At 41.0% G+C, this 14,720-nt stretch overlaps 3 protein-coding genes across 3 annotated transcripts; all 3 read right to left on the bottom strand.

Annotated features, from left to right (window-relative positions):
- Window positions 1–2,137: 2,137 nt before the first annotated feature.
- Window positions 2,138–2,592, bottom strand: LOC136503842 (glutaredoxin-C15-like). Its single transcript, XM_066498790.1, has one exon. It carries the CDS (start codon window positions 2,465–2,467, stop codon window positions 2,138–2,140), a length of 330 nt encoding a protein of 109 aa, XP_066354887.1. The 5' UTR covers window positions 2,468–2,592.
- Window positions 2,593–9,176: 6,584 nt separating this feature from the next.
- Window positions 9,177–9,986, bottom strand: LOC136505328 (putative glutaredoxin-C14). Its single transcript, XM_066500480.1, has one exon. The coding sequence runs from the start codon at window positions 9,910–9,912 to the stop codon at window positions 9,598–9,600; it is 315 nt and encodes a 104-aa protein (XP_066356577.1). The 5' UTR covers window positions 9,913–9,986; the 3' UTR covers window positions 9,177–9,597.
- A 1,982-nt stretch (window positions 9,987–11,968) lies between these two features.
- On the bottom strand, window positions 11,969–12,778 carry LOC136505309 (putative glutaredoxin-C14). The gene has a single exon (XM_066500463.1). It carries the CDS (start codon window positions 12,702–12,704, stop codon window positions 12,390–12,392), a length of 315 nt encoding a protein of 104 aa, XP_066356560.1. The 5' UTR covers window positions 12,705–12,778; the 3' UTR covers window positions 11,969–12,389.
- Between the last annotated feature and the right edge of the window lie 1,942 nt (window positions 12,779–14,720).

The raw sequence follows: 14,720 nt of genomic DNA, 5'->3' as shown, positions 1-14,720 counted from the left end.
AGTTTTGAATCGTTTTGAGTTTAAATAAAAAACCACTCAACATATTAAATACAATGCTCCAGCATGAGTGCATCAACATGTTACTAACCTTATATTTGATTTTATTTTCACCAAAATTATTTCTTTCCTATATTTCAATGCTCACAAATTGCTTAAATAAATCAATTTGGCTATTTTAGAAAATGCAAAATTTTCAGGGTGTTACAATGTTGCAAAAGTAGATCTGGATGTTGCAATGCCTATACACGCATGTTTCAAGCGCATGTTTCAAGTGTTTCATCTGTTTCAGACGTATGTTGCAAATGTTTTATCTGAATGTTTCAAAATAGATCTGGTATTGCACAACGCCGGTGGCCGGCGGACAGCGCCCTGCCACAACCGCTGCTGTGGCGCGCCATGGGTCACCAGGTGCGTGCCCGAGGCTGGTAGATGCGTCCGCGATGCGCGTCCGCAGGCAGGGCATGTGAATGGGACCCATGTGGGGCACTGGGCGGGATGTAGACGTGTGGGGCGTGGGACAGGATGTGGGCGCGAGCACGGGAGCTGCGTTTGGACGCGACATCCTTTCGGACGTCTGGGCGCTAGCCCTTCTGTGTCTTGGGTCACATGGAATTCTGTCATTTGCACTGCTTTGTTTGTTATGCCTAGTTTCTTTTTGCCCACCCTTCCATCTCAACATCAGTTGACATCAATAAGACTTACTAGAAAAATATTTGAAATTTCAAAAGAAACCAAGGGATATACTGGGACACAATAGAAAAATCACTACAAAAACATGCTAAAATATTCCCTCAATTTGAAACTCCTATGAAAACTAAAATTTTTGTTTAGTTATCTCGTTTTTCATTCCTACACCAGTTTAATTCTGGTATCTAACTCAATATTTTCTTAAGGTTTCTATGAAATTTTTTGTATGTTACTTGATGGTTCAATGCTCGTTGACCGGATGGGATTGTAGAAAGGAAATTAGAAAAAGGCATAGCAGTGGTAAAAGAGAGAACACGAGTTCTTTTATTGGCGAAATGACAAATTTTCTAGTTAGTAATCCTCAGAGGCAGTTCTTAGTTTCACTTTTCTTGAAGACAAATGTACTACTACCTCCGTCCCAAAATAAATTAATTGTTAAAATCACCTTAAGTCAAATTACCTTAAGTTAGGGTAACATTATCTAGGCCACGTGTCAGTATATTATAAAAATATATTTTATGATCTATTTAGTGATACTAATTTAGTGTTATAAATATTGGTGTTCTTTTCTTAAAGTTTGTCCAACTTAAAATAGTTGGATTAGGACAACTGTAAAGTTGATTTAACTTGAAAGGAAGGAGTAGTTTGCAAATATGATAAAGATGTAGAGCATGACAGGATCGATGAGAAAAGAAGTTGTATGCATTTAGGCCATGTTTAGATTGCAAAAAATTACAACCCGATGAATAGTAGCATTTTCGTCTTATTTGGTAAATATTGTCCAATCGTGGACCAACTAAGCTCAAAAGATTCATCTCGTGATTTCTAACTAAACTGTGCAATTAGTTATTTTTTACCTACATTTAATGCTCCATGCAAGCGGCTAAAAATTGATGTGATGGAGAGAGAGTGAAAAAACTTGGAATTTGGAGGTGATCTAAATAAGGCCTTAGTTCGATTCCACACCGTTTGGTCGGCCGTCAAACAAAAGAACAAGTACGGAGTATTTGAATCCTTATATATAATACACAAACACACATACACCCAAAAAAACTGTGCCATGTCCCACCCATATATATGCAAGAACAATCCAAGAATAGCAAGAGAGAGGTACATCAAAATTCATATATATCTCATTGAAAAACTGGAAAGGGGAGGTTACACAAAACCTCGCAGGATCTCATCATCAATCAAAAAGGAAAAGTTCTCTCAACCCAACGACCCGTTGTGATCGGACAGTCCAGATAGGTTCCTCATATCTTACGATTAGTGAACGCACTCTATAGCCTACCCATGCATATATATGAACGACATCAGTATCAGTATATACGTACTTAGCTCTTAATTTAAGAACACCCCCCCCCCCCCCCCCCCCCCCCCCCCCCCTCCCAGTAGGATCGGAGTATTTAATTAGTTGCATGCATGGAAATAAGGTGCAAAATTCGGGGGGTTACGTTACGTTCCAGCTGCTAGCAAAATTCAGAGCCATATGGCGTCGGGGCACGAGCTTGCCGGCGAGGTGCAGCGACATGATCTTGTGGGTGGAGCCGACGAGCCTGCCGCCGATGAAGAAGGCGGGGACGGGTAGCGCGCGGCCGAGGCGGCGGGTGAGCTCCCGCTCCATCTCACGGCCGCGCGGGTCCTTGTCGAGCTCGTGCACCGCCGCGCACACCCCCAGCTCGGAGAAGAGGCTCGTCACCGTGTGGCACATCGGGCACTGGCTCGTCGTGAAGATCACCGCCAACTTCTCCGTCCACAGCCTTGACACCCTCTCCGCCATCGGGCACTAGCACGACAGTCGATCGAGCTGGCTATCTAGCGAACAATGAGCTAGCCTGCTAGCTCTAGCTAGTGCTGGTGTTTGTGGGCTAGCTAGATGTGTGCTTTGTTGTTGCGAGTGCAGGGTGGGATCGATGCCCTTTTTATAGTGTTCATCCAATAGAGGATGAGGAGAACAGTGGGTGCTTGTATGAGATATGTATCGATAGGGAGGACAGAGATTCGGAGATAGAGATCTAGAGAGAGAGAGATGTGGCCTGTGGGCATAAAGAATCTTCGACGTGTGGATTGCACGCTCAAAATGAGCAGTGCTATAGAGCATAATCATATCCCTGTCGTTTAGCTCCTTGTCATTTTTTTTTCTTCAGAGAAGAAATGCTCCATTTTTTCATTATTTTTTGTATTGTATTCTCATGGTGGGTCAGGTCTGAATCCCAGCTACTCTCCTAGTCATCTGCCCGAAAGCAAAAGCACTGAGAGAGTACGTCTATGAGGAGGGAATGGGATCTACCGCCTGAAGAAACAATATAGTTAAGTGATCAAGATTGGCTACTTAATCCTTGAGCATTGTGGGAAGACAAATTAAACATGAAGGAGCTCCCATGTCGATTGAGGGTTCTGTACGTATTTCTGGTTAGCTATCAGCAAAGTTTGGTGGAAGGCCGGCAACAGGTACCAAGTGATAGAAAAGGAAAGGCAGGAGTGAATACCATCCCACTGAATCACAAGTCTAGTGCATAGGGAGATCGGTTGCAATATTGGTGGCAACCACCACAACCTGTGCATGTGAAAGTAAATGCTGATGCGGGCCTTAGCGATAGTCATGCTGGTTGCAAATTGCAGTTTTATTTGCTTCAAGCCAAATTCTCTTTCATTGTTCTGATCCTGAAGTAGCTGAACTTATGGTGCCGACGGAGGGGTTGGGATTGGCGATTCAATGGATTGATTTACCTGTTGTCTAGAGATAAAAAAAGATTTACCTGTTGTCTTGGAGACTGACTGCCAGTCAATTTGCAAAGCTCTAATCTCTAATGAAGACAATCGATCCAAATTTGTAGTACAACCGAAATAGGCTAAGTTGCTTGGTGATGAGCTTAGAGAGGTTGAGTTTGTCCACTGTAATAGAATGTGTAATATGGTTGCTCATGAATTAGGCCAACATGCTTGTGAACATCTCTGTTAGACTGTGTGGATCAAGAAAGCACCAGACTTTGTTGTCCATTTAGTACTGTAACCCTGTTTATCTATAATATAAAGCTCAACCTTTCCCTGCAAAAAAAGAAAAAATGAAGACGATTAAAAAAATATCTGTTTAAGAGTGCTGAGCAGATCTCATTAGCCTATCTCCCAATCTCTTTCCTGGCAGCCAATTAGGAGCGACGATGGCACGAGCGTTTTTATGAGGGACATACAAATCTTTTCCCTGACACTTCATCTGTAATAACAAATACAAAACATCTTGGGCACGCTAATGCTAATATATATACATGAACGGAATGAGTAATTAACATTCTTGAAATATAGAGTGATGAAATCCAAAAATGGGGACCATGAGGTGGTAAGTTGCAATTCAATTAATCACTCTAGTGTTCTGTTTTCTTTACCCATCCTGACCATTTTGGTATAAATTTAGCTACCTAGATTTCACACTAAAATAATAATTAATAGACACTCTTCATTAGTCAGATCAATCACTCGGATATTATATAGTGCATGCGAATCCAGTTCTTATCTTATAAAATATTAATAGCCTCCTAACATGAAAACCAACATATAATAATTAAACTGTTACATCATGTGATCACCATAGTCTACATGCAGGCATCAGAGACGCATAGTTCTCCTACATATGCATGTGTCCACGTCCGTTTGATAAAGTTGCTAACGGATCGGACGACATGCGCGTACTCTGGATAATGTTTGGAACAGCTAGCTTCAAGTGGGGTCTAGCAAGATATAGGGAGAATATTTAGATATTTATTATAATTTACTTGGCTCCAACTTGTGCAAAAATAGGGAATCTTTTCAAAGCTTGAAAGATCCCCAAGTTTATGATAAGGTTTAAACAATCAGCCAATACTTTTTCAAGACCAGGGCCACATACTTCGGCATTGGATGCTATGTATGTCAATATATATATATATATATATATATATATATATATATATATATATATATATATATATATATATATATATATATATATGGTTCACTGGTTACTTCAGCAATATACTTGCATGAACCAATTTTAATTTACAAACACATCCTTGGCCCTTCCACTTGCACAGAGTTAATTGGCCACGTTTGGCATGGCTTAAATGGCTTCGGCTCATAGGTACAGTGCGTGGAGGAGCCGGAGCCAGTGAAGTAAAAAATAGTGCAACGTCTCATAGTTCATTTTGAGAGGAGATAAAAATGACTCCATGCTGTGTCAAAGTATGAGGTGCACATAAGGTCAAAATTGATCTGAGGTGTGCAAACTTCAAAGTTTGAGTTAAGTTAAATGGAACTAATTTTGAAGTATATCCATTTTGTGAATGATGTGCAAGTCCCCCATGTGAAAATTCTGTAGCAAGCGTATACACCAAAAATATGCTTTCAAGCATTTTTTTTTGTTTTTCAAACCACGTACTTTATGTATTATTAGAATTATTTTATGGTAATATGGAAGACAGAAGGTTTAATATTCCCTCCAAAACAATTGAATTTTTCATCTATCTCCACGAGCAATGATTGAATGGAACATATGAGCCCACATATTGTTTTATGTAATTTTGAATTTTGTTGGGTGACACACGGTACGAAATTTATTTTGATAGGCACACATAAATTTATTTAAACTATAAAAATAGTGAATCATTACCAAAATTTATGAAACTCCCGGACAACAACATATGACAAAGAACTTGATCAAGTAGTAACACATATAACTCAACCTAATAATGTGCACTGTCTACTGCTAATATATGGATGTAATCCCATTAATCGAAAGGTCAACAAAAATATAGTTTCTTAGTGAAAAATACACAATAGACATATAGAAATAAAGATGAAACTTTTGCTAAGGTTGTAAATTTTATCTGGCCAACAATAATCGGCATATTTCAGAAAATGAAAGGAGACTGAACCATGGCCCATCATGTCGCTAAAAAAATACAATATTCAAAGTGAAGTGGGAAATAAATGATGTTCATATATTCTCATATGCTTATCTCAGAAAAGAAGGAAAACTACTCATTGTATGGCTTTCCAAAGTTGGAACGCCCAGTATGTTTAGTTGGGAGAATTTCATCTGCTTCGTTCCTGCCAATCCTATGAGCCATATACCATCCAAGGACACAATAAAACTTTTCTCATGAATAAAATCTATTACTAACTTGTTCTCATCACAGTGTAGCATCAATTTCTACACGTGTATTAAGCCAGCTAACTTTTACAATTAACATCCTCGCAAAAATTAAAGAAATTTCAATGCATATATATCTTAATTAGAACGAGGGTGGGATTTCATCTTGTTTCAATTTTGTAGGAACAAAATAGTGGAAAACTAATTTAAACTAAAGCACAACAAGAACAGAAGATCAAGTGAGAATGACATCCACCAAGGAGTGAAGCATGAATTCGATCGTACTCGCACAGATGTACATCAATCGGAGTATTTGTACCACTTTGCCATCACTGTCCTGCCCCTAGAGCAAACCAGTCGTTGCATGTAGAAGAATAGAATCAATAAATATATATGGGATTCCACAAGAAAGATACATTTTTTGCATAAAAGAAAACGCAAATATAAAAGTCAGAACAAAAGTGATTCCACTGGGAGCCCTACCTACCATGCATATGCAGAGAGGAATTTGTGCTATAGCTCTCGATGCTTGTTGCAATGTGGCGCCCAACAAGCCACACCTTTAGCTGCCTTGCAAATCTGATCTTCACGTATTTAGTACATCCTGTTGTGGTTTTGGAATCTAGAAAGATATAAAGGCATGCATTGATGCAAATCAAAAGACAAAGAATAATAGTCACCAATGCCTCTAGCTAAAGAATAGGCATCTCTCTCCCTAGCTCGTCACTGTTACCTCGGCCAGGCCAGTGCGCATACGTACAGTGGATTTGTGTGATGCCGCGATCCGAAACCGATTGCATGCAATCTATAATACATATCCCATGCATGGATATTATATTTATATGTCACCTTTATATCTTATCCATCTGTCGCTACTAGATCTATCTAAGTTGTACTAGTTGCATACATGCAGATCAACTATTTTATAGAGTTTCAAAGGCAGCATACCTCATCACTTTCTGGCCGTTCGCTGGTCTGGAAGTTATAGACCAGCCGGCTGCTCCCCCTCATATTTTACTATTCACTAAACCAGCCAAACAGTGTTTCTCTCTCACACAACCAGCCAGTTTCAGCTAAGTTTCAGACCAGCGAACGGGGCATTTGTCTGGCGGGCTTTCAACCAGTTGAGTAATCGACAAGTGGTGGTCCAAATCCATCCTTAGAGATAGTTAAGTACATACGTAGCCCCTTTTTATTTTTTTCCAAATGGCACCGTCGTTACTACATTCTTTTTGTTAAATATTCATAAAATCACGCTAACTTTGATTTGGCAAAGATTCTATTTATTTTAAATTGTGACTTGTGAAAATGGGTAGCTATGATTCATAGCTAGTGGGTACATATAATCATTATCATCTGGCCCAACATGACACAAAGATCAATATGCCACTGAACTTTAGTTCCATTTGAGGGAAGTACTTTAAAACAATGTGATTAGAAACCACACAAGAGAATAAAGACTATGCACCCACCCATTAATTAACTGTTCATGGTTTATAAATAAATAAGTAAATTGTACATTTCTGGATAGTAGTATTATCCTTTATTTTTATTGTAGACTTTCTAAATTTTTTTTAGTTCACTTTGATGGCACCATATCAGATTAGTCGGACCCTCTGGTCATAATGGAAAGTTCTGTTGCTCTTAGCAAAAAGGTACGGTGTATCAGGAATAAGATAATTGGAGATATGTTCCATAATGCAGAACATGATGGCAAACAACAATATAAGAACCTAGTTAGCTTAACTTTACCAACTTTATTTTTTTGAAAAAAAACTAATCTGGCTAATCTTACTATTACTAATAGGAGGATATCCATGTTAATCAGTCATCACGAGATGTGACAAAAAGAGAAAATCCTAGAAATTCTTAGAGAAAATAGAAATATCCTGCCATCAATTACATAAACTCTAATCAACAGTGACAATAATATATATTGGATCTAATTTGTTTATTAACCTGCCACCTATGCAACAAAGTAACCTCCTAAATTTGTATTTAAATTATCTACCTATACCATTATCAAAGATAATATGAAGCAACCCTCTAAATCTATCGAGGCTCTTATTTTGTACATGCCTGTTTGTTGGGAACATGCGAACAAATGGCTCATCCTTCTTCCTTTTCCGTTCTTACCGAAACACCTCATCGTTGGCTGCACCACGGCAGGCGAGCAGCAACAACGCCGCCAGTGAAGCTACCCACCTAATCGCCCAACATCCTCCACCCCGGCCCGCCCTCAGCAATTACAGTTCAGTTACAGCTGCAAAAAGCATGTGTTACTGTTACTGCTACTTCATCTCCGGCCCTGCTCTACCCTAACAGATGTGTCATGTGCCGCTAACAAAAAGCATGTGTTGCGACGCACATGAGTAAAATGACAATTTAGCTAAATCTTTATCAAAACTACCCACCTCTGCCATTGAAAGGTAATATAAAGTATCCCTAATTTGCATTAAATTACTTCACATATGTCATCAATAAAAATAAACTAAAATAAATCCTTAGACTACATCTAAATCAACCCACCCCCCAACACACACACACACACACACACACACACACACACACACACACACACACACACACACACACACACACACACACACACACACACACATATATATATATGAAACAATACCATAAATTAAAGTAGCAGTTTTTAAACAAAAAATCAAAAATTTGCACATCTATATATAGAGCAGCCCTATATGCATGGGACATGCCACAAATATTGATACGTAAAATATTTTTGTTCTTTTCTGCTAGTACACATGGAGCTAAATTTTGTTGTTTTGTATGTATTTTTAAAAACCAGTTTGTATACCAACTTGTGTGACATGTCACTATGGATGCAATATGGATGTGCTGATTTTCAAACACTTTGAGAAACACTTCTAAGTTGGGGAAAATATCCGGTGGAATGGTGAATTTGTGAAAACCCCTAAAAATGATTCTTAAAAGTTTTCATAATTCCACCATGGAGTTGTGGCTTCCATTGAATATTCTCTCCACCTTTTGTTACTACAATATATGAAAAAGTAGTTCAAATTAAAGTAAACATACTTAGTGTACGACCCCATGTATGTAGAGATCAATTATACATACATATGCTAGCTAGAGGCAAGTACGTACAAATCTATAACGAATCACAAGCTAATGACTAGAACAATGCATTTTAAATTGTAATACTGCTCCAGGACAGTAAATTATGTGTCGTGCTATTTTAGATAAATTTATATTTACTTGTTACTATAAATTACTTATCGTCAATAATGATCAAACCAAGAAAATGACTGGTATGGAAGATTGTTTAATCTGTATACATTCATAAGACAATACATGTTACTTAACTCTCAGCATATATGTATATATGATATATATTCATATAAGTCCGTCGAGAAAGGGTCGGTCGATCGACCGATCGGTACACGCAGTCACCATATATAGCAAGTTAGAAAGAAAACATCAAAAAGGAAGAAGCTAGCTAGAAGACGAAATTAGAAGCTAGGTAGGCCACCATTTCATCCTCTCGCTCACTAGCTAGCTCCTACTTACAAGCTAGGCATGCTTGAAGCTAGCAGGAAGCTAGTTGCCTTATTCCTGTCAACTCTCTCATCAGAAGAACAGGACGGGAAAAACCTGCCCTTAATTGACACACACGCTACTAATCAACACTGGTATAGTGGTATACTCTTCGACCATGCATGATCTATTTATTTTCTCACGCACGCATGCACACGTATATACGTACGTGACGTGTACCGGTGACGATGCCCTGGTGTCTAAACCCAGAGCGCGCCAGCGTTTATGAGCATGGGCACGAGCTCGCCGGCGAGGTGGAGTGACATGACGCTGTTGGTGCCGCCGACGAGCTTGCCGCCGATGAAGACGGCGGGGACGGCGGGGCCCCTCCCGCCCAGCATCTTGAGGAGGGCGCGCTCCATGTCCTTGCCCCTGGGGTCTCTGTCCAGCTCGTGCACCAGCGCGTTCACGCTCAGGTCCGCCATCAGCTGCGTCACCGTGTGGCACATGCAGCAGCTGCTCAGCGTGAACACCACCACCGCACGCTCCGACGCCAGCTGCATCACACGCTCCATTTGATATCACTTGATCGGTGAGCAAGCTAGCTTGCCTTAGTTATCTCTGTCTGTCTTTTTATGAGTGTGTCAATGCAACAAGCTGCTAGCTGTGGATGCACGTAGAGATATGAGTAGTATGGACGACTGATGGTTTGGGAGCACAGGGGTGTGGCTGCCTTTTATAGAGTTTGCAGGCTGCCTAGGTTTCCCATAACGGGTCCGGGTCGACTACCACTCTAGCTAGCGCTGCACGGAATTCATCAACTTTTTTGAACAGCCCAGCACGATCTAGTTTACTGAGATCAATTTAGGTGTTTGGATAATGCATGAGCCGTCTTTGCAACAGGGACCAAGGAATATATCTTTGGAATTGTGTTGTATTGACCTAGCTAGCTACTGAGAATCTCACAAACCTACACTTTTTCCTTCTCTTAGATCTGATTTCATTATTCAGTAATGTTTCTGCAAAATATTTGAATTGATCAATTTCATGTCCTATTTGTTCTGGACAGAAGAAGGGGTTGCCTTTGCAAGGTACCATGCCATGCAACATAATACGAGGGCATTCAATGGGTTAGGATCTAGGTTAGTTCACCAAGCCTATACCCCAACCCTAGAGTTATTGTTGCTAATACTGGCCTCCAATTATTCCAAATAAATCTTAAAGACCCATTCATGCATGTGTGTATATGGGGAAGTGCAGAAACTTTAGTCCCACTTTGCTAGTTGAAGCAGAGGATATTCATGTGTGTATATGGGGAAGTAGAGAAACTTTTGTCCCACTTTGCTAGTTGAAATGGATGATGGCATCCTTAAATATGGAAGCCATCTTCACTTCATCAAGTCTAGTATGGGGGAGAGAAGGGAACTCCACATGTGCTCCCTCGCTGGGACAAGCTCAGGCCAGGGCGAAGGGCACAGGCATGTGGCACTTCCTTGAATGGTCTACCAAAATTTGACTCGTGACCTTGTGGGAGCGCAACCTCCTTTTGAAGTTTTAGTTTTTGGTTACCTTTAAGTTTGCAAATTGGAAACCTCGTTGGTTTATATCATGATTGTGACAACACGAGATCGTGCAAGATATCCCTATACAAACAACCTATCCACCACCACCTCAAACATGTCTATCTGAGTAACGGTTTTGCCTCTTTTTCGCTACTGTGCCATCGTCATAGCCTCTCCATCCCGAGTGCCTGCACGCATGGGCAACCGGGAATGCAGATCTCAAGAATTGCTCATCGTTTTGAGATCCTACATTGGGATAGGGAGTATAAGGTTTTTTAAAAGCGCCTTCGCCACACACACACACACACACACACACACATATATATATATATATATATATGAAACAATACCATAAATTAAAGTCGCAGTTTTTAAACAAAAAATCAAAAATTTGCACATCTATATATAGAGCAGCCCTATATGGGACATGCCACAAATATTGATACGTAAAATATTTTTGTTCTTTTCTGCTAGTACACATGGAGCTAAATTTTGTTGTTTTGTATGTATTTTTAAAAACCAGTTTGTATATCAACTTGTGTGACATGTCACTATGGATGCAATATGGATGTGCTGATTTTCAAACACTTTGAGAAACACTTCTAAGTTGGGGAAAATATCCGGTGGAATGGTGAATTTGTGAAAACCCCTAAAAATGATTCTTAAAAGTTTTCATAATTCCACCATGGAGTTGTGGCTTCCATTGAATATTCTCTCCACCTTTTGTTACTACAATATATGAAAAAGTAGTTCAAATTAAAGTAAACATACTTATTGTACGACCCCATGTATGTAGAGATCAATTATACATACATATGCTAGCTAGAGGCAAGTACGTACAAATCTATAACGAATCACAAGCTAATGACTAGAACAATGCATTTTAAATTGTAATACTGCTCCAGGACAGTAAATTATGTTTCGTGCTATTTTAGATAAATTTATATTTACTTGTTACTATAAATTACTTATCGTCAATAATGATCAAACCAAGAAAATGACTGGTATGGAAGATTGTTTAATCTGTATACATTCATAAGACAATACATGTTACTTAACTCTCAGCATATATGTATATATGATATATATTCATATAAGTCCGTCGAGAAAGGGTCGGTCGATCGACCGATCGGTACACGCAGTCACCATATATAGCAAGTTAGAAAGAAAACATCAAAAAGGAAGAAGCTAGCTAGAAGACGAAATTAGAAGCTAGGTAGGCCACCATTTCATCCTCTCGCTCACTAGCTAGCTCCTACTTACAAGCTAGGCATGCTTGAAGCTAGCAGGAAGCTAGTTGCCTTATTCCTGTCAACTCTCTCATCAGAAGAACAGGACGGGAAAAACCTGCCCTTAATTGACACACACGCTACTAATCAACACTGGTATAGTGGTATACTCTTCGACCATGCATGATCTATTTATTTTCTCACGCACGCATGCACACGTATATACGTACGTGACGTGTACCGGTGACGATGCCCTGGTGTCTAAACCCAGAGCGCGCCAGCGTTTATGAGCATGGGCACGAGCTCGCCGGCGAGGTGGAGTGACATGACGCTGTTGGTGCCGCCGACGAGCTTGCCGCCGATGAAGACGGCGGGGACGGCGGGGCCCCTCCCGCCCAGCATCTTGAGGAGGGCGCGCTCCATGTCCTTGCCCCTGGGGTCTCTGTCCAGCTCGTGCACCAGCGCGTTCACGCTCAGGTCCGCCATCAGCTGCGTCACCGTGTGGCACATGCAGCAGCTGCTCAGCGTGAACACCACCACCGCACGCTCCGACGCCAGCTGCATCACACGCTCCATTTGATATCACTTGATCGGTGAGCAAGCTAGCTTGCCTTAGTTATCTCTGTCTGTCTTTTTATGAGTGTGTCAATGCAACAAGCTGCTAGCTGTGGATGCACGTAGAGATATGAGTAGTATGGACGACTGATGGTTTGGGAGCACAGGGGTGGCTGCCTTTTATAGAGTTTGCAGGCTGCCTAGGTTTCCCATAACGGGTCCGGGTCGACTACCACTCTAGCTAGCGCTGCACGGAATTCATCAACTTTTTTGAACAGCCCAGCACGATCTAGTTTACTGAGATCAATTTAGGTGTTTGGATAATGCATGAGCCGTCTTTGCAACAGGGACCAAGGAATATATCTTTGGAATTGTGTTGTATTGACCTAGCTAGCTACTGAGAATCTCACAAACCTACACTTTTTCCTTCTCTTAGATCTGATTTCATTATTCAGTAATGTTTCTGCAAAATATTTGAATTGATCAATTTCATGTCCTATTTGTTCTGGACAGAAGAAGGGGTTGCCTTTGCAAGGTACCATGCCATGCAACATAATACGAGGGCATTCAATGGGTTAGGATCTAGGTTAGTTCACCAAGCCTATACCCCAACCCTAGAGTTATTGTGGCTAATACTGGCCTCCAATTATTCCAAATAAATCTTAAAGACCCATTCATGCATGTGTGTATATGGGGAAGTGCAGAAACTTTAGTCCCACTTTGCTAGTTGAAGCGGAGGATATTCATGTGTGTATATGGGGAAGTAGAGAAACTTTTGTCCCACTTTGCTAGTTGAAATGGAGGATGGCATCCTTAAATATGGAAGCCATCTTCACTTCATCAAGTCTAGTATGGGGGAGAGAAGGGAACTCCACATGTGCTCCCTCGCTGGGACAAGCTCAGGCCAGGGCGAAGGGCACAGGCATGTGGCACTTCCTTGAATGGTCTACCAAAATTTGACTCGTGACCTTGTGGGAGCGCAACCTCCTTTTGAAGTTTTAGTTTTTGGTTACCTTTAAGTTTGCAAATTGGAAACCTCGTTGGTTTATATCATGATTGTGACAACACGAGATCGTGCAAGATATCCCTATACAAACAACCTATCCACCACCACCTCAAACATGTCTATCTGAGTAACGGTTTTGCCTCTTTTTCGCTACTGTGCCATCATCATAGCCTCTCCATCCCGAGTGCCTGCACGCATGGGCAACCGGGAATGCAGATCTCAAGAATTGCTCATCGTTTTGAGATCCTACATTGGGATAGGGAGTATAAGGTTTTTTAAAAGCGCCTTCGCACTTCTCGCAACCACCATGATGGCTCATCATTCATCCAAGTCAACGGTGCCATGTTGAAAGCCCTAGTTTGGTTTTGGCTAATTGATGAAACCTATTTGGACTAATTCTTGCATCTAAGTGTGTGACTAGATAGGATAGTCCAATCCAAGTGGTGGAGCAAGATGAAGTCCATGGTGTTGTTGGTAGACATGTGATAAAGGTGATCAAGCTCCGGACTTGCAAAAGAAGAAAGAGAAAAACAAAATGGGCTCAAGGCAAAGGTGATATCCATAGGGCCATTTTATTTTTGGTGATCGAGACACTATAGAGAGTGTGATCACATTTAGGATAGATGGTCGTACTATTAAGAGGGGAGCTCTTATCGGATAACTTGTTCATCTAGTGCCACCAGGTGTTGAAATACTTGCATTGCATTTTAGGCCTAGTGCACAATCGGTGAGAAGTGAATAACCTTTGAACAATATTTGTGAAAATGCTAACACACTTGCACGTGATGGTAAAACACTTGGAGTGTTAGCACATTTGCAAAGGTGGTGAAAAAAGGTGAAGAAAAGGAGGCGTAGTTGGGCTTGTGTTGCTGCCCCGAGGGCACCGCCACCCTTGTGACGGTGCACCGCCACCCCTGTGGCGGTGACCGGCAGAGGAGGCTGAGAGGAGGTGCTCTGGGGCTGTGCCCACCTGGACTCTTTCGAGAGCGAGGTTGTGGAGGCTGGCACCGCACGTGGTGGTGTGCACCGCC

The sequence above is a fragment of the Miscanthus floridulus genome, chromosome 14, assembly GCF_019320115.1.
Source record: "Miscanthus floridulus cultivar M001 chromosome 14, ASM1932011v1, whole genome shotgun sequence".
NCBI lineage: Eukaryota > Viridiplantae > Streptophyta > Magnoliopsida > Poales > Poaceae > Miscanthus > Miscanthus floridulus.
Note: the sequence above shows the minus strand (reverse complement) of the source record. Positions and strands in the feature narration are given on the sequence as shown.